This window comes from Dasypus novemcinctus, chromosome X (genome assembly GCF_030445035.2).
Source record: "Dasypus novemcinctus isolate mDasNov1 chromosome X, mDasNov1.1.hap2, whole genome shotgun sequence".
In the NCBI taxonomy this organism is placed as follows: domain Eukaryota; kingdom Metazoa; phylum Chordata; class Mammalia; order Cingulata; family Dasypodidae; genus Dasypus; species Dasypus novemcinctus.
Genome location: NC_080704.1, coordinates 56,424,914 through 56,444,678, shown reverse-complemented (window position 1 = coordinate 56,444,678; position 19,765 = coordinate 56,424,914). Strand labels below are relative to the sequence as shown.

Here is a 19,765-nt window from a genome sequence, read left to right as displayed (position 1 = left end):
CAGGGGTGTCCCCCGCGTGGGGGAGCCCCACGCGCAAGGAGTGCGCCCGTGAGGAGAGCCACCCAGCGTGAAAAGAAAGAGCAGCCTGCCGAGGAATGGCGCCGCCCACACTTCCCGTGCCGCTGACGACAACAGAAGCGGACAAAGAAACAAGACGCAGCAAATAGACACCAAGAACAGACAACCAGGGGAGGGGGGGAAATTAAATAAATAAATAAAACAAAACAAAAAAAACTGGTGGGGTCGTGTCTTTTCTGGACTTCTCCTTCACACACACACAACCACCCCCTCCTCCCTGTCTGTTGGTTGTCCAGAGTTTAGAAATGCAAGGGAGAGCACTGGATCACGCTGGCCGTATCCTCAATTCATTGCTGACAGGGACCGAAATGAAACCTGAAGTTGTGCTCCCACCCTCAGGGATTAAAAAGAAAAAAAAAAAAAAGGAGCATGATTTGAGGAGAAACTTGGGTGGATTGGGGTAAGGGGTGTGTGTGCTGAGAATCCAGGCCAGATGGTAGAATGGGAGGACAGGAAGCTGAGGTGAAACTGGAGTGAAGGCCTTGCTCTTAAGTGGGACAATTGTCCTACACCTATTCTTCACCTATTTGGGGATTGGGACCTGAAGTCACAACATTGGACTGAGGCCAGGGTTCTCCCAGTGCCCGGTGGTGATAACTTTTTTTTTTGAGATACCAGGGCCAGAGATTGAACCTGGGACCACTCACGTTGGAAGCTGGTGCTCAACCACTGACCCACATCAGTTCCCCTGAGTTAGGTGTTTCATTTGTTTGCTTGTTGGTGGCTTTTGCTTTTAGGAGGCACTGGAAATCGAACCCGGGACCTCCGATGTGGGAAGCAGGCACTCAATTGTTTGAGCCACATCCTCTCCTGGCGATAATTTGTAATGGTGGTTAAGTGTCCATGGCCTGAATCAGAAACAAGATTCCTGGGGTTGGGAAAAACAAGCTAAAGTAGCCAGCCAGCCTTCCAACAAACACTGAATGAGTCCGGTACCAAGAAGCCATCCCCACTTCCATGGAGCTGAAATTCTAGTCGGAAAGATACATAAAATAATTTAAGAAATTGGTTCTGGGTATAAACAACTAGTAGTTTGGTTAGTGCTATGGAGTGGGGGTGGGGGTAGTGAATGAGAAATAAATTTGAGCTGAGGATAAGGCAGCCAGTGAAGCCGGCCAGTCAGAGAAGGAAAGAAATCACCTCACAGGTCTAGGACTGGGGGGCACGCTAGTCTGATGATGGCAACTCAACTTACTCCATGAGCGATACTGGGCCGGATGACCGGGTCTGGGAAAAGACTGGCCCCTGGGCTTGATATATTGCAGTGATTGGCGACTGTAGTCTACATGAGCCCAGCCCTTGATTCTGCCTTTTTTCCCCTGCTTATACTGAAATACTTTTCATTTTTATTCAAGTAATAAGCCATTCTGGCTTTCCTGGGATAAAGCTCACCAAACCCGTTGCTGTGTCCCTCGGATTATATGGCAGATTTAACAAGCCATTAGCTGATATGCAGCAGGTATCACTGTTCCATGTGTTCCCCATGTCTCATTTAATGGAGTTTTATTATCCCTACTTCACAAGCAAGGAGCCTGGGGTCCTGGGTTTTGGTGGGAAGGCAGGACCTCTGATGCTAGACAAAGGGATAGTCAGGGCAAGTGGATTTGGCTCAACTGATAAGAGCGTCGACCTACCACATGGGAGGTCCAGGGTTCAAACGCAGGGCCCTGATGCGCACAAGGAGTGCTGTGCCACGCAGGGGTGTTCCCCACATAGGGGAGCCCCACGTGCAAGGAGTGTGTCCCTCAAGGAGAGCCGCCATGCACGAAGAAAGCACAGCCCACCCAGGAGTAGCGCTGCACACTTGGAGAGCTGACGCAAGATGACACAACAGAAGAGACATAGATTCCCAATGCTTCTGACAAGAATGCAAGCAAAGAACACACAGCAAATGGACACAGAGAGCAGACAACGGGGCAGGGGGAAGGGGAGAGAAATTAATAAAAAATCTTAAAAAAAAAAAAAAAAAAAAAAAGGGATAGTCAGAAGGTCTGGAGGAGCCAGAGGGGTCCTGAGGCTGATGAGGGAAGTGAAGCAGGAAGGGGTTTTAACAGTGTCTGGGAAATACCAATTTAATTAACGGATGCCGGAAAAACAACAGGGTCTTTCTTCAGGCCTCTGCAGAAATGCTTATCATTATGGAGAGGGCTTTGGAGGTACAGGGCAGCCTAGGAGATTACACCTGATGGTTACCCAACTTCCACTCAAGTGCTGAGATCAAATAAACCACACTTAAAATTTTATTATGGAAATCTTCAAACTTACACAAAATAGTATAATAAAATGAACCTCCATGTACCCATCACCCAGATTCAACAATTAAAAATAAAACAGCATTTTTCAAACTGTAAACTCCATAATCATTTTAGTGTTAAAAAGGAATACAGAGCACTTGGTACAAAGCTTTTCTTTCCATTGCAACTGGAGATGCATTTTGCTTACAGAAAGCTTAAAACTGAGTTTCAAAATTTTCCTCTCTGACAACATATCAGAAAAGTGTTTTTTTTAAAAAACTATTACAAAACTTTATGTACACACTGTGTATTACGGAAAATATGCTCCCCAGATGGTCTAGGGCAGCTCCCTATATCCAAACACTAGCCCAGTATTTCTGCAGTAACTTTTATCATTGTCACACCCTGTGGGAAAAGATTACAAAACAACCTTAAGTCAGCTCTTGCCACCAAATCTGAAAACTTGTTTTTCTGTCTTGCATTCTGGATTATGGACCTGTATGTTACCCCAGGGAGTCTGGTCTGGAAGTGGAATGCAGCTGGGTTCGGACTCAATCATGTTTTGAGAAGCAGGTAAGAGTGGTAGAAACAATGGTTCCCGATTGTTAAGATGCCTGAAGGTTCGTGGCAACTTACGTATGTTTTTAAAAAGGCATTTTGGAAAAAAGTTCTTCACACATCACTAAATCCAGGACGGGAGACAAGGGCTTGGGAGTTGCTGCTCCAAACATTTTGCAAGTCTAAATCATTTAATATGCTAAATCCCTGTGACATGGGTACTGTTAATCCCAGTTTATGGATGTTGAAACCGAAAGAAATGAAGCTAGGAAGTCTGTGAACCGATGTCCGCCCACATGGCAGGACCTGAGATTTGAAAACTACGTCTGGAATTTTAGACCTTGAAATGGGTTGAGGGAGAGGTCTGAAAAAGAATATTTGATGTCAAAGGTTTTTGGTATAGACAAGACCCAGGGCTTGAAAATACAGAATTTGCAGGCCAGGTATTTGGTCTGATGCTCAGGCCTTGGGATACATGCGCTAAGACTACCCTTGAGTGTGAGAATTTCTGGTCTCAGTGGGTTCTCTGGAAATATTAGTAAAGATTCTGGTCAAACCAAAGCACTTTAAGCCTCATCCTTGGGCTTCAAATCTGGAATTTTACTCATCAGGGATTGTGGGCACCATGGAAAACCAAGCGTGGTTCCTTCAGATCCTTTTCCTTGGAGCAAATAAACTGTAAGTAACTGGGCCTCTCATAGATAGACCACCACAGAACACTTGATGGAATTGTTTGTATAGGATTATGAGGCTATTTACGTCCTATTGATCCCACCAGGGGAAATGTCATATTGCAGAAATGTAGCTCAAGCCACGCCAGGGGTGACATTTTCCTTCCTGGGAGGTAAGGAGCAGAGAAGCCCACCCACCCTCTCCACCTCCAGACAGCTACAAGGCACTAATGGTGGTCCTGCCAATTCAAACTGCATTAGCTCACTAAAGGCCCAGCACAGAACACCTCCTAAAACCAAGTACCCACCTGGCGGGGGTAGCCACAATGCCCCTTAACCTGGGCCTGGCTCAGTGGGTGAGGCAGAAGTCTGAGTTCTTGAGTCTCCACCTGCCAAAGCAAATTCGTAACTGTTCGGGTGGGAGGAAGGATCTTTGGGGCCTGTCCCAGCTAACTGGGAGACCCAGGAGATAAAGACTCAGACTGGGACTCTTAATACAGAGACCCACAACCCAGGAAAAAGGCAGGTTAGAATAACATCCTGGAACGTTCAAACTGGTCTTTGCTAGGTATGAGCCAGGTGTAAGCCATGGATGTCACTTGATTTTTCTGTTCCTAACTGGAACCAAGCGAGTTAGATAAAGCCCATGGGGCCCCAATATAGAGAACCATGACTAAAAAGAAAACTGAGGAATTAAGACTAGCTAGAAGTGCAAAACCAGACTAAGGGCTACCACTGCCACCCTGGCAGCAAAACTGAAGCCCTATGACTAACAGCTTTGCAGACTGTTTAGTAGGTTTATATGCCTATTAAATTACCTTAACCCTCCACAGAAACTGTAACGGGTAATCCTGATGAGGCCAAGGCAAGCAGAGTGTTAAGACTCACCAAGGTCAAACAGCTGGTAAGTGGCATAGACTGGACTTGAATCCTGGAATCTGAATTGAGTCTGAGCTCATAACGGTTTTCAAACCAGGTTTTGCCCACAACCCTCACAAAGGTGAATAAGCTCCTTCCCACCCCCATGTCTTCAAAGGAACTGGAATCACTTCCATTTATGGCAAGGTTTAACTCACAGTATAACATTAGGTCCTTATGTTCTCAAAACAATCCTGAGGGTATTCTCTGGATACTGAGAATAGCTAGGGAGGTTGAAACCCAAGCAGTCTGATTCCCAGACACTAATTAGGACAATGGGACCAAAAGACCATTTTAGGAAACCCAATCCCAGCCATAAGGGGACATTCTGCCTGTATGCTTCAGACTTCAATGTACACCCAAACCAATTCCAAGTTTGACAAACTTTGAATCTCAAAAACTACACCCTTTCAGGAGTTCCTTGCCCACACCTCCCTTTCCCACTCCCTCCACCAAATTCTTTTCTCAAAGTCTCCCTCCCTCCTGATCTATTTTTCAGTTTGTAAACTTGGTTTAGTAAGGAAACAGCACTGTCAATTCTGATTTGTTTTCAAATTCCAACTTTTTAATCAGCTCCATGAAGGACATCCTAAACACTATGAGACACAACAGAATATTTCTTTCTTCCAGTATTAAAAAAGATGACATTCACAAACATTTTAAAGAAGCTCTTCTATATAATCAGGGTGGTAGTCTTATAACACAGAGTAAAAAACATCTTTTAGCAATCATGTTCTTGATGGAGATTTCTTGTAGGTACGTTCAGAAACTGCTTCCTAACTGTGTTAAGAAAACATTGTGTACAAATTTTTAAAATGTCCCTAGATGCACATTAATTTAAAAAAATATCTTCCTGACCAAACTTTTTTGCCAGAACCAATAATCCTGAGAGCCCAAAATAAAAAACTAGCAAAAGAAAAATACCCAGACTTTACAATGTCCCAGAATTTGTCTTTAAATGGAAGGGAAAACTTTTGAAACACATGGAGCTTTTTAAAAGGTCTTTGACAGGCTACCCTGGGAGCTCAATTCAAAAATAGAAGTTGATGTACTAAAACAAAGACGTTTCAGTGCAGCTCCAAATATCTTTATAAATACAGCCATTTGGAAGGACGATGCTGGATCAGAAGAATTTTTATTCCTTGTGTATCTGAGAATAGTAAGAATGGGGATTATTGTGATGTTAGGAAGGAACAGACTAACATGCTCACCTCCCAATGTCGATAAAGATGCAAAAGGCTATATAAGACAGACCTTCACCTCCTCTCCACGTTAAGCAATAAAGGATTACAGGGGAGATGGGTTTTTAGCATCCCCTCCCCACCCTCATCATCCTAACATGCATCTGAGAGAACATGGGAGAAAAAAGGGTGAGAGGAACATGACAGGGCTGGATGGACAGAAATCTGTTCAGAGACAAGAATATACAAGTCTCACCTACATTATGTGTGCATGCCTCATCTCAGTTGTCATAATTGTCTCTGTAATTTCCTCCAGAGTAGCGGTCATAACCACCCTGGTTTCTGGGGAAACAATACAGTTGTGTTACAGGAATATATTATATACTGCTGATAATATTAAAGATATCATATGTTCATATTATAAATCAGAATGATATATATTACAGCATAAACTTTACATACACACAAAACAGGATAAAGACACAAACCACAGAAATCAGTTACATATCATACAATTCACATATAAATCACAGTAAGTACCAATGCAAAACAGTTATATGTCAACATAACAAAATATATATTAATCCCACCAATTATATGACCATACAATTAACACAGTTTTACCAACTTGTCATGGTTGTACATGGTTGTACAGCTAGGATTAGAGCTGGGGATTAAAACTCGGTTTCAATCTGAACTCTTAAGGAGAAGCAACCCTACCATAGTGCCTCAACCTCTTGGCTACCCACCTGCCACCATAGTCTCTGGACCTGCCATATCCATATCCATATCCTCCAGGCCGACTGTCATACCGGCTGCTCCCATATCCTTGGTCCCCACCACCTGCAGCAGATAAGAGATATGTGAATGGCAGTTATCCTAAGAGAGGGCACTAACAGGTAATCCCCTCATGATCAAACCTACCAAAGCGCTTACCTCGAGAGTAGCTGCGACCACGCCCATGACCCCCAAAGGCACCCCCTCTGGTTCCCCTGGCTGACTTGCCCGCATGGTCCACACGGATCTGGCGGCCATCCAGGGACTAGGTGTGGAAGGGAGACATAAGGGGAATGGGTTGGTGGTCAGTTGGGGCAGTGGAGAAAGAAGAATGGGCAAGGGCAGGTGGGCAAAGGAGCCCAGAAACTCCTGCTAAGCAATAGGTTCTGGGTGCCACATTCCAGAACAAGCTCCTTTGACCAGAATGGTTATATCAGGAGGTATGGAATCCCACAAAATGACCTAGATCCACCGTGCTCCCCCTGCAACTACTTACATCTTGACTGAACTCAGGCTGAGTTCTCCTCCCCACTCCTCTAAGCTGCCCGACTATTAGGGCTATAGACACCGCTCTTGGTATGAGGCTTCGGAGTCCATCCCAGAAGACTCACGAGGTCCTCTCCGGGCCAGGCCCGCAGGTCTGCAGACTCTACTACCTAAGCCCAAGGCAGGTCAACCATCCACGGGTGGCTTCTCGGCCTCATGCAGGACCAGTCGTCGCCTCCCAGGCAGCCCGGCTCAGTCTGCCGCTGCCCTCCACCCCCTAGAACAGAAGGCAGTCACGGCTCCCATGAGTGGGCACTGCGGGGCCTGGTGGCCACGCTGCCCCTGGCAGACAGAGGGAAATACAGAAGAATGGAGGAAGTGGCAGATGGAGGCAGGGCTCCTCTGCAGGTAAGAGGCCTCACCTCTCCATTCATGGCCTGCATGGCATCTGAGGCATGCTCTGGGTTGGTGAAGGTGATGAAGCCAAAACCCCTAGACCGCTGAGTCTCCCGGTCCTTGACGACGACCACTGGGTAATGGAAAGGGCAGATGGAGACATGTGGATAAGTCAGCACCAGAAAGGGGAGGGAACAAGGCGTGGCCTGAAAAAGGAATTCCCCCCACCAATCCTGGAAAGAAAGTGATCAGGCTTCCTTTCCCCGCATCCCTTATCATTGTTTGCTCCCTGTCTCACCTTCCGAGATAGGCCCGAAGCTGCTGAAGTGGTCTTCCAATGCCTGCTCATCGGTGTTGAAATTGAGCCCTCCCACAAAGAGTTTCCCTTCTTCAGACGACATGGCAAGGAATTCGAGTCCTGGGGAAGAATAAGGAAAAGGGTGGGAGAAACAGTGGAGGTGGGAGAGGAAGGAGAAAGGGAAGTTAGAGGAAAGGGAAAGGAGGACAGAGAGAGAGAAGAGAAAAAGGACAAAGAAAAGAAAAGAGGAACAAAATAAGGAGTAACTAAAGAAAGATGGGAGGAAGGCCGAAAAGGCGGGAATCAGCGGGGCTCATTCAGTGAGGTCGCCATTTGGGGGCCGCCAACGCGCATGCCCACAACATCCCCAGCTACCACGCCCGTCATTTTGCGCCGCCGCGCAAGCCTAGAACAGCTTCGCGTTCCCTAAGTGCCCACAGAACAAGATGGCGGCGGTCACATGGGAGGGGGGGGGCGCAAGCAGGTCTGGACTGTTGCGTGGTCACCGCCGCCACCTACGCCGCCAACCCCTCCCGGCATTCCTCGCACTCGGATACCGCACGTCGGCCTCCAACCAACCGAAGTGTTTCCCCTCCGAACACAGGCCCGCCCGCCCAGAAGTTCAAGCCTACGTGTCGGAGGCCTCTGCTCTCTTCATGCACGCCCCCAGCACCGGCTCTCGCCTGGTGCGGTGCAAGTGAGGGAATCCGCCAGCAAACGCTACTTACCTGGAAATCAGAAAATAAAGCAGACTGATTAACAGCTAACGCCGAGGGACAGAGAGAATGGGAAGGCTGGCGCGCGGGAAGACGCTTGATAAAGCGTACGTAGAGACGCACGTCACGGAACGTGGTCCGCGAGCGCCGGCGTGCGCGTTCATTGGCCGAGGCCAACAGTTGGGGGTGTTGAGGAGGGGTGACGGGAGGGAGGGAGGGACAGCAGAGCAAAAGGAGAAGTGCGTTTTTTTCGCTTCCGGGAATGAGGGCGACCTGTGTGGAATTGTTGCGTCCTGACATCAGCACCCCCCACGGGCCGCGCGGTCATCATCCCTCGCGCTCACGAGCCTGATTGCTCTACGGTCCCGATTCCTTACCGTCCCTGACATCATTCTCACTGTCCTCAGCGTCATCCCTCCCCCATTGGTTCTGATGTCATCCTCACCATCACAGTTTTTCTCTCCGGTCCCTGACGACATAATTACCGTCCTCTTATACCCCTCCCCCTTCATCTTCGAGTCCTCTTATCTCACACCCCTTGAGGGCTGACATTTTATCCTTGATGTCATCACCATTCACGGTCCCTGACAGCAGACCCCCCACTGACCCCTACCCTTTTTCCTCTATGCCCAACATCTAATTGCCTGTCGTGAGACCCTCTCATTCCTGGGACTCTGGCGCCATACTTTCTCATCTTTGCATTCAGTCCTCATCTGACAGCCTCCTGAAGCCAGCCCCTTGATTTCCCTGGCAGTAGACTACCTGAGATGCCTTCTATGAAACAGGATTATGCTCCAATCTTCAGATGGTGTAAATGTCAATGCACAGAGCGATTTTTACAGTCACTCAGAGTAGCTTTCCCCATATCCAGGTCTCCTGTCCCCAGAAGGGACTTGAATAGATTTCACACCGGCCACATAAAATACTAGTCTTAGAAAGTCCTAGGGATCTGAGCCCCATACAAAAATATACTTGTTTGCTTTTCAAAGCGTCTGAGCTCTGATCATACTCCGCGCTTCAGGGTGCAGCCTTATCATTATTCCATGCAAAACTCCTCTCATTTTATTTACTGTCTTTATTCTCACGCCCAACTTCCATTCCTGTCCTCCTGTAGTTACCATTTTATTGTGCTTAATGTATATTTTTTTGCGTGATTTTCATATACAATTTGCATTTTGTGTCTATGCTTTTAAAGTAAATATAGTGCCATTGTTTTTTAACTCTTTTCCTTTCAACCAGCATAGTTTTTTAAAGCCATCTGTGTTGCTATGTGTACATCTAATCCATCTGTTGCTTATCTAATGGTTAAGTAATAAACCCCATGGTGTGCATCCACTACATCATTTTATCCTTCCATCTTCCAACAAGGGACACTCAAGTTGCCTCCAACACCCCTCTTCAACAAATAATGCCTTGTAAATGTTCTCTTATAGGCCAGTGTGAAAATTCCTTTAGAATATATACTCAGAAAATAATTGCTGGGTCATAAGGGTTAACATACTTAATTTCTGCAAGTAGTTCCAGATTTTCTTAACCGTTATACTGTCTACACCACTACCAAAAATGTATGAAGGTGCCTAAATTCTCCTGTCCCTGCTAAAACTTAGCATTATCTAGCTTTCTAAAAATTTCCAGTCTAATAGGTGGAAAGACATAGTTAGTTTTTAAGTTTACATTTCCCTTATTGATAATGATTTTGAGCATCTCTTCATGTACTTGTTCAATTTGGGGTTTCATCATATCAATTGTCTGTTCATATCCTTTGCCCATATTCCTACTGATAAAATCCCCATATTCCTCTCCTTGCTGACTTTCAGGAATTCCTCACATATTCTAATTAGTAATCCAGTGGGTGTTAGAAAGTGCAAATAGCCTCTCCCACATTGATATGTTATTAACTTTGTAAGTAGTATCCTTAGTTAAATAAAAGATCTGTGAGATAATAAAACATTTTCTCTTATGTGCTTCTGTGCTTTTAAAAGAAATCCTTTTCTTCTCCCAGGACACAAAAATGTTCTCCTACCTTTCTGTTAACTTTAGAGTTTTGCCCTCACATTTCCATCTTTAATCTATACAGTCCACCCCTGTATGTAATGTGAGATAGGGATCTGGGAGATAGTAGATTTCCCATTGCCTTCTAATAAGCCATCTCTTTTTTTGGTACAACCTTGATGATATATTAAGTTTTGTTAGATAGATAAATGGCTTTGTCTCTGAGCTGTTTTTTCTTTTTCCTGCACCATTGGTCTACTTGTCAGCTCTTGGGCCAAATTTTTTTTCAATCATCACAGCCTTTAGTGTCTTCATATCTAGTGAGTCAAGTCCCCATCAAAACTTTTTTTTTTGAGCTACCAGCCCTGGGGATTGAACCTGGGACCTTGTAAACTGGAAGCCAGCGTTCAACCGCTGAGCCGCATTGGCTCCCTTGAGTTGGTTCCCTCGTTTGTTTGCTTGCTGTTTGTTTTTTTAGGAGGTACCAGGCACTGAATGTGGGACCTCCCACATGGGAAGCAGGTGCTCAACCACTTGAGCCACATCCATACCCCAAAACTTTTTTTAAAGATATCATTTTTTCTCTCCCCTTCCCGCTCCCCCCCCCCAGTTGTCTGCTCTCTGTGTCCATTCACTGCGCTCTTCTGTGACCGCTTCTTTCCTTATCAGTGGCACCAGGAGTCTGTGTTTCTTTTTGTTGCGTCTGTTGTGTCAACTCTCTGTGTGTGCAGCGCCATTCCTGGGCAGGCTGCACTTTCTTTTGTGCTGGGCGGCTCTCCTTACGGGGCGCACTCCTTGTGCATGGGGCTCCCCTACGCGGGGGACAACCCTGCGTGGCAGGGCACTCCTTGTGCACATCAGCACTGCGCGTGGGCCAGCTCCACATGGGTCAAGGAGGCCCGGGGTTTGAACCATGGACCTCTCATGTGGTAGGCAGACACCCCATCCATTGGGCCAAGTCCACTTCCCCCAAAACTCCTTTTTGAAGGTTTTCTGAGATATCCCTGATCCATTATCCATTCTAAATTCTAATGTAAGTTCATTGTAATTCTAAAAATAGTAGTGGAGGTTTTATTGGGATTGCATTGAATTTGTAGATTTAAGGAGAAATAGCACCTTAATAGTACCTGTAGAAGTTTTAAGGTATGTCCACGAATTCTTTGATATTGCTCCCTTCAAGAATTGCCTAGATGACAAGGAACTGAGGCCTCCTGTCAATAGCCATGTGAGTGAGCTTTCTTAGGAAGTGAATTCTCCAGTCCCAGTCAAGCCTTCAGAAAACTGCAGCCCTGACCACATCCTGGCTGTAACCTCATCAGAGACTCTGAGACAGAACCACAACCAGCTAAGCCACTCCCAGAATTCTGATCCTTAGAAACTGAGATGTTTGTTTTAAGCCAATAAATAAGTTTTGAGGTAATTTGTTACGCAATAGATAACTAATACATTACTCAAGTCTTCCCAGCTAAGAGCAAGAAATGTTTCTCCTTTTATTCAGATGTTATTAGAATTTTAAAAAAATTTTTAATAGAGGTCTTTTGTATTGGTTAAATTTGTTCCTACTTTATTTTCCTGTTGGTGGCTGCTAGTGTAGGGAAATGCATTTGATTGATCTTGTATCTGGCAAGCTTCTGAATTATTTGCTCTAATAGCTGTTCTGTTGATTCTGTTGGTTCTTTTAGGTAGCTGATCTGCAAGTGACTTTTATAAATTCTTTCCAAAACTTACACCTTATTTCTTTTCCTTGCCTTACAACATTGCCCAGTTCCTCTAGTATTATATTAAATAGTAGTATTAAGAGTGAACATCCTTGTCTTGTTCCTGATCTTAAATGGAAAATGCATTTAAAATGTCTCTTTTTGGAATATTTGCTCTAAGTTTTTGTCACACAACCTTTTTCGAGTAAGTTCTTGCCTACTCTTATTTTTTAAAAGATTTATTCCTCCACCCCCCACCCACCCCATGTCCATTTGCTGTGCGTTCTTCTGTCTGCTTGACTTCTCTTTAGGTGACACTGGGAACTAATCCCGGGACCCTCCAGAGTGGGAGGGAGGTGCTCAATCTCTTGCGCCACCTCTTGTGGTCTGCTGCGCATCTTATTGTCTCTCCTCTGTGTCTCTTTTTTGTTGCATCATCTTGCTGTGCCAGCTCTCCACTTGTGCCAGCTTGCCCTCACCAGGAGGCCCCTGGAATCGAACCCTGGACCTCCTATATAGTAGACAGGAGCCCAATTGCTTGAGCCATATCCACCTCCCAATAGTTACTTTTTAAATCTCATAAACAGGTACAGAATCTTATCCAATTTGTTTTCACTTTTAGATTATCATATAAGTTTTCTCCTTTAGTTTATGGATGTGGTAAATTACATTCATGAATTTTCTGATGTTGAATCATATTTGCATTCCAGGGATAAATCCTATTTGTAATTTTAAAAAATATATGTTGCTTTCAGCTGGCTAATATTAGAACTTTTGCATATATATTCATAAGTGAAATGAGTCTATAACTTTATTGACTTGGATTTTCCTTATCTGGTTTTAGAATCAAGATGACCCTAGCCTCATAAAATGAGCTGGTAGCTTTTGCTTTTTTATTTTTTTTAATTTTCTGGAATAATTTGTATAAGATGGGTGTTAACATTTCCTTGAAAGTCTGACAGAACTTCACCTACAAAACCATGTGTCTGGGCCTGAAGCTTTTTGTTACAGAGAAACAAGGTGCCTTTCACTATCATTCCAATTTTTCTTAAAATTTATTGGTATATTCATATTTTCGATTTCTTATCAACCTGAGCAGTTTATTTTTCTAGAAACATATGTATTTCTTCTAGGCTTCCAAGTGTAACAGCTTACAATTTTTAGCCTCTTTTTGTGTAATTTCCCCCTCTTTTTGTTCTGTATTTTTCACTTTTAAAGCAGTCTTGGCAGAGTTATTTCTTCCCTGCCCGCCTTGTTGTTTGAGGTTGCTGTCTGCTCTCTGTGTCCATCTGCTGTGTGCTGTGTCTGCTCGTCTTTTCTTTAGGAGGCACTGGGAACTGAACCTGGGACCTCCCATGTGGGAAAGAAGTGCTCACTTGCTTGAGCCACCTCAACTCCCTGGTTTGGTGGGTCTCTCATTCTTTCCTCCTTGTGTCTCGTTGTTGCATCAGCTCGCCTTCCCCAGGTGGCACCAGAAACTGAACCCAGGACCTCCCATCTGGTAGGTGGAAGCCCAATTGCTTGAGCCACAGCTTCCCAAGAGATCTTATTAAAAGAAACATCTTTTTATTTTGTTATTCTTTATATTTTTATTGTTTCATTTATTTCCTTCCTTATATTATTTTCTCCATGCCTCAATCTTTTGGTTTGTTCCTCTGCTCTTTTTCCAGCTTCTTGACTTGAATGCTTAGGTAATTTATTTTCCAAACTTTTTCTTTCCTGATAAATGTATTTAAAGCTATATATTTTCTTCTACAACTGACTTTGCTGTGTCCCACAAGTTTTGATACATAACTCTAAATTAGCTCTAAATATTTCTAAAGTTCCTTTATGATTTCTTCTTTTACCCAAGTTCAGTAATGTCAGTTGCCAAAAATGTTTAAGCTTTTTGTTATTACTTGCTAATTTTATTACATCATGGTCATAGAATGTTTAATATTATTTTGAATTTATTGAGACTTTCTTTGTGCCCTAACTTGATCTATTTTTGTAACTGTTAAGTGCAAGGTTTTAGAAGTTTTCTGTATTTAAGCAAAGGGTTAGATAGGTGTGTAATATATAAATACATATATACACATACACATATATATCTTTATTAAGATTTATTTCTCCCCACTCCCTTGTTGTTTATACTTGCTGTGTCCTGTCCAGAACTGAACCTGGGACCTCTGATGTGGGAGAGAGGCACCTAATCACTTGAGCCACCTCTGTTCCCTGCTTTATTGTGTCTCTCATATTTTTTCTTCTTGTGTCTCTTGTTGTGTCATCTTGTCACGTGAACTTGCTGTCTTGCTTTTTTTTTTCTTTAGGAGGCACTGGGAAGCTCTGCTTCCTGTTTTCTTGTGTCATCTTGTTGTATCAGCTTGCCATGGTTGTCTGTCATGCCAGCTCACTATCTTCTTTAGGAGGCACCGAGACCCGAACCAGGGACCTCCCATGTGGTAGGTGGGCGCTCAGTTGCCTGAGCCACATCTGCTTCCCTATATCAACTTTTAAAAAATGTATTGTTCAGGGCTTCTTAGGAGTACATGCATGTGTTTATGGTAGACATAGCTTCCTTATTGTATACTTGAGTATATGTCCTTCTTTGTCCTGTTTTTTTTTTTAAGATTTATTTTATTTCTCTCCCCTTCCCCCCCAACCCATTGTCTGTTCTCCGTGTCTATTTGCTGCGTGTTCTTCTTTGTCCGCTTCTGTTGTTGTCAGCGGCATGGGAATCTGTTTCTTTTTGTTGCGTCATCTTGTTGTGTCAGCTCTCCGTGTGTGCAGTGCCATTCCTGGACAGGCTGAACTTTCACACTGGGCGGCTCTCCCTACGGGGTGCACTCCCTGAGCGTGGGACTCCCCTACGTGGGGACACCCCTGTGTGGCACGGCACTCCCTGCACGCATCAGCACCACGCATGGACCAGCTCCACACTGGTCAAGGAGGTCCGCGGTTTGAACAGTGGACCTCCCATGTGGTGGATGGACGCCCTAACCACTGGGCCAAGTCCGCTTCCCCTTCTTTGTCCTTTGTGATCTTAGTCTTAAATTCTATTTTGTTAGCTATCAAGATGGCTATACCAGCTTTCTTTGGGCTTTTATTAGTCTGATATCTCTTTTTTAATCAACATTTCTGAATCTATGTGTGTGTATTCTTTTTTTTTTTTTTTTTTTAAAGATTTATTTATTTATTTAATTTCCCCCCTCCCCTGGTTGTCTGTTCTTGGTGTCTATTTGTTGTGTCTTGTTTCTTTGTCTGCTTTTGTTTCTTTGTCCGCTTCTGTTGTCGTCAGCGGCACGGGAAGTGTGGGCGGCGCCATTCCTGGGCAGGCTGCACTTTCTTTTTCACGCTGGGTGGCTCTCCTCACGGGCGCACTCCTTGCGCGTGGGGGCTCCCCCACGCGGGGGACACCCTTGCGTGGCACGGCACTCCTTGCGCGCATCAGCACTGCGCATGGCCAGCTCCACACGGGTCGAGGAGGCCCGGGGTTTGAACCGCGGACCTCCCATATGGTAGACGGACGCCCTAACCACTGGGCCAAAGTCCGTTTCCCTGTGTGTGTATTCTGTTGGCCTTTTTTTTTTTTTTAAATTCACTGAGGGTGTCTGTGTTTTAAATTGTTTAATCCATTTGCATCTTTGCAATTACTATTAGGACTTAGTTCTGACATCTTATATCATTTCATATTACTTACAGTATATTTTTTGTTCCTTTTTTTACTATCATATTCATACCTAATAGTTCCTCTGGGTCCTTCTGCTTCAGATATTACATGTTACCCAGCATGGGAGCAGTATGACCCCCAGTGGTCCCCACCTCCTGGTATTCATCTTCTGTGTAGCTCCTTCCATGTTGTACCATGGTTGGCCTATTTGACCAATAGAATACAGCAAAAGTGATGGTATGTCATTTCTGAGGTTATCATAGACATTGTGGCTTCTGTCTTGGTCACAGTCTTGCATGCTCACTCAGATCATATGTTGTGAACAGTCCTATGAAGAGGCTCCTCAGGTTGTGAGGAATCAAAGCCTCCCGCCAACAGCTACGTGAGTGGGCCACATTGGAAGTGGGTCCTTCAGCAAGTCAAGCCATCAGGGGACTGCAGTCCTGGCTGCCAACAACTTGACTGAAACCTCATAGGAGACCCTGAGTTAAAACCACCCAACTATGCTGCTCCTAGATTCCTGACCGTTAGAAACTGAGAGATAATAAATATTTACAGTTTTAGGCTGATAAGTTTTGGGATAAGTTGCTTTGCCTCAATAGATAACTGATACAGCCAGTTAATTTTTCTCTGGAGGTAGTTATACTGCCCAGGTGTCTAGTTTTTGGGGGGCTGTGAGTTTATATTCTCCTGAAGTTATCAGCTGTTTTGGCTGGTAAAATGTACTGAGGAAAGGCTGGAGGCCAGACTCTAGTCAAGTCAATCACCCAGAATATGAGGGGTAAAGAGATACATGGGGACATGACCCAGAGGGCGGGCAGTCCCAGATACCACAATAGTGTAGTTCTCTCTCCTATCTGCTCTCATATCACCTAATAATTCCTCTCATAGGGGTTTCATCTTTAAACCCTAAGCAACTTACAGAGGAGGCAGTCTTTTTAGGTGTAATGCACCAGCCTTGGTGTCAGGAGGGGAAGAGGTAGAGAGACAATTGCCTCTGGCTTATCATTTCTTCACCCTGGCAGGGTTCTTGCTGCCCCGATAGTGGGGAAAAGGAGCCGCTTTTGATCATTACCCCCCAAATAAGTAGGCGACTTCTTTCAGGACCTGAGTTTTATCAGGGTTTGATTCCTCTGTCCACATCAGTGGGATGGAGAAGGCAAACAAATGGTTTCTATTGCTGAAATGGTTAAAATAGGTGCTCATGAGCTAGAAACCCAGTTTATGGGTTTGTGGCAAGGCCACAGTTCCTCGAGCTGGCCCCTAAGCAAGTGATGATAGGAGCTGCAGATACCTGCCCAGGGCTGCCAGCATTAGTGAATAAGACATTGGAGAGGATCTAGATCCTAAAAGTGGTGACATGTGGAATGTCAGGTGTGGCTGGTCTAATGTTTCTCTCTAATTAGTCCATACTTCCCAGTCTTTGTAAGGAAACTTGCCTTTTTTTTTTGAGCCAGGAACTCTCTCTCATCCCTCTAAGTGGAATACTTACATTAAGGGGCACATCTGCAAAACTTACATTCACAGCCATAATATAGACCCTCATAGGCAGACAGATGTATCAATAAACAGACTCAGGCCTTCAAGCAGTCCCTGACTGGTCTCACCTTTTTGAACTGATTCTCAGCATCCACTGTCCTACCACTGGGAAAGCAGGAGCCACCCTCCACCAAGTAGAAGTATTTCACTTCCATCAGGGAGGGGGCAGATAAATACACAGACCACAGTGACCTTCATGTGTGCAAAGTACAGTTGTTTAAAAATAAAACAAAACAAAGAATGAGGCTGTTGCCTCTACAGGGCAGTGCCAGAGCAGAGCCCCACACACTCAGACCTGGGGAAAGGGCCCCACGCTCCGGCAGGTCTAGGGCTGGCAGGCAGGGAGCTGGGGTCTCACGTATAGGCCTTCATGGTAGAACAGAGATCTGGTGGGGCTGGTGGCATGACAGAGGGAGCCTGATCAAGATGGGGCTGTAGCTTCAGCCCCCTCCTCCGAATCCCACACCTCTGATTGCAGGTAATCAGCGAAGAGAGCCTTGGCTCGGCGTAGGACACGCCCCAGGTGGTGTTTTCGCACGAGGCGGTCAAAGTGCATGGCCAGCTCGTTGTAATCCAGCCCATTGCGCATGATGTGGTCACGGTGCTCCAGCAGGATGGCAAGGCAGAGGAAGAGCATGAATGGGTTTCCCCGGCCAAACTCCTGTGGCGGTGGCAGGCCCAGTGGTGGTGGGGGTGGCAGAGACTTCCCACAGTCCTGTGGGGAGCCCAGGTCCTGCATCAAGGGGGATCCTACAGCCACATCGCCAGCAGGAGAGGCCTCCTGGGTAGATGGTGGAGAAGAGGAGGATGGAGAATCAGGGCGGGAAGAGGAGGAGAGCAGTGGGTCTGGGGAATTCAGCAAGGGCTCAGAGAGGGACTTGGAGCTGATGAGAGTGGCTGGGTGTAGCAGCTGGAGCAGAGGGTCCCTCCTGGGGCCCATGTTATTCCTGAGTTGCCGGAGGTCATCCAGGCTGGCTTGTCTCAGGAGGCGGCCCCCGCCACTGGGTCCCTGCCTAGCTGTGGTCAAGTGGTCAACAGCATCTTCGAAGGCACCACTTCCTCCCCCAGCAGGCCTCAGCATGTGCCTCTGTCGCACAGGCCTCCCCCTGTGGCCACCGAAGCCAGGGTCTGCCACTTGGCTAGGGGGGCCTATGAGCTCAACTTCATGTTCAGGAGGATCTGGGGGTAATGAACTCCAGGTGACCTCGAGCATGCGGAGGGCATCATCAAAGGCGAACTCACGCTTGAGCTCGAGCAGCAGCCAGCGGTAACAGAAGAAGAGGTCGTCAGCACCAGCTTCTTGCAGGTACTGGTAGAAGTCAGGGTCAGCGTGTCGCAGCAGCAGCTTGAGGTGGGCAAACTTGGTGGCCATGGCACGACCGTCAGGATGGAAGTTGGCAGCCAGGCGCTTCATGATGCCGCAAAAGCAGACAAAGGCATGGCCCTCGTGGTCCATGACGGCAAGGATGGGTGAGGCCAGGTCGCTCATGCCCTGGCAGTAGGACACCTGTGGGTGGGTGACAGCATAGGTGGTGAGCAGGTCGTGCAGTGCCCGCAGGTGTGGGCCATCCTCAGGCCCCGCATAGTAGGGGTGGGCCCGGTCAGTACGCAACACATCCTTGAGGACCGTGCTGCGGATGAATTCCAGGTCCTCAGGGCTTGTCCGCTGGGCCCACTCACTCTTGAGCTGCTCATACTCGCGGCTCTTGCGTTTCATGTAGTCCATCCGCTCGCGGCCTGTCAGTCCATCAGGATACACATTCAGCAGATACCGCCATACCACCTGGCCAAGGATGAAAGGGATGAGGCTGAGGTTCTACAGATGAGCCACCATACTCCAGTGTATATCTATCACCACCCACCACTCACCACCTTGGGCAGCTGTCCTCCTCCTGAAAAGTCTGCCTTCCCTTCCTACCTTTGACTCCTAGTCCCTCCTGAAGGTGAGCTTCCTGCCCTGGAATACCCTACCCCCCCCCCCGCAACGATGTGGTAGACTGTGTGTGTCTCATGAGCTATTAATGACTGGGGGAGTGAGGGAATAAGGGGGGTGAGAGACTAAGAAGGCTCACCTTTCGCAGGGAGGGCTCAACACCGCCGTGATAGATCCTCAGGCGCAACTCCTCAGGGCGGGAGAGCTGTCCCTCATGGTTCAGGTACATGTGAAACTCAGCATCACTCAGGGGTGGTTTGAAGGGTTTGACATCTTCCCCATATGACCAATTCAGTACCTGTTGGACCTTAGACAAGGTGCGACCTACCTGTGAAGGAAGGAGGGAAGGAGGCCACTGGTAAGCTAGGCAGGCCAGGGGCAAATGCCAATCAGCATGCTCAGAATCAGGGTGCTGGGGTTCCTGGGGACTGCCAGGTAGGCCCTGCCCTCCAACCACCGTTGGGCCCCAAGGCTCCCTGAAACCACCTGAGAGAGGATGGACTGGGTGAACGGCAGGGCAGCTGTCGTCAGAGATGACCGTTTCTCAGCCAGCAGCACGTCAGAGCCAATGACATCCTTGGGGCTGATTATGTCCCAGTCTTCCAGCAGTGGGCCTGGGCATACAGGGAAAAGCAACATGGG

At 46.4% G+C, this 19,765-nt stretch overlaps 2 protein-coding genes across 5 annotated transcripts in view; both read right to left on the bottom strand.

The window, feature by feature from the left end:
- Positions 1-2,300: 2,300 nt before the first annotated feature.
- On the bottom strand, positions 2,301-8,478 carry RBM3 (RNA binding motif protein 3). Of its 4 annotated transcripts, none has more exons than XM_071212947.1 (7): positions 8,326-8,478; positions 7,598-7,717; positions 7,326-7,432; positions 6,577-6,682; positions 6,390-6,483; positions 5,897-5,982; positions 2,301-5,609 (listed from the first exon to the last, which is right to left on the bottom strand). In XM_071212947.1, exons 2-6 carry the CDS (start codon positions 7,698-7,700, stop codon positions 5,922-5,924), a joined length of 471 nt encoding a protein of 156 aa, XP_071069048.1. In that variant the 5' UTR covers positions 7,701-7,717; positions 8,326-8,478; the 3' UTR covers positions 2,301-5,609; positions 5,897-5,921. The 4 variants fall into 4 exon arrangements, with proteins under 4 accessions (XP_071069048.1, XP_071069049.1, XP_071069050.1 ...); XM_071212948.1 differs by having other exon boundaries at positions 5,901-5,982; positions 8,326-8,440; XM_071212949.1 differs by having other exon boundaries at positions 7,598-7,863; positions 8,326-8,436.
- Positions 8,479-17,383: 8,905 nt separating this feature from the next.
- TBC1D25 (TBC1 domain family member 25) overlaps positions 17,384-19,765 on the bottom strand; it is a 45,029-nt gene continuing 42,647 nt past the window's right edge. The window contains 3 exon segments of the mRNA XM_004464968.5: positions 17,384-18,973; positions 19,263-19,451; positions 19,610-19,737. Coding sequence (XP_004465025.1) covers positions 17,612-18,973; positions 19,263-19,451; positions 19,610-19,737 — 1,679 coding nt within the window. The 3' untranslated portion in view covers positions 17,384-17,611.

Coding starts and splice junctions, on each gene's coding strand:
- RBM3 (XM_071212947.1), bottom strand. CDS start 7,700: ATGTCGTCTGAAGAAGGGAAACTCTTTGTGGGAGGGCTCAATTTCAAC. Junction 6,484..6,576: donor TGGTCGCAGCTACTCTCGAG/GTAAGCGCTTTG, acceptor TATCTGCTGCAG/GTGGTGGGGACCAAGGATAT. Junction 5,983..6,389: donor TCCAGAGACTATGGTGGCAG/GTGGGTAGCCAA, acceptor TTGTTTCCCCAG/AAACCAGGGTGGTTATGACC.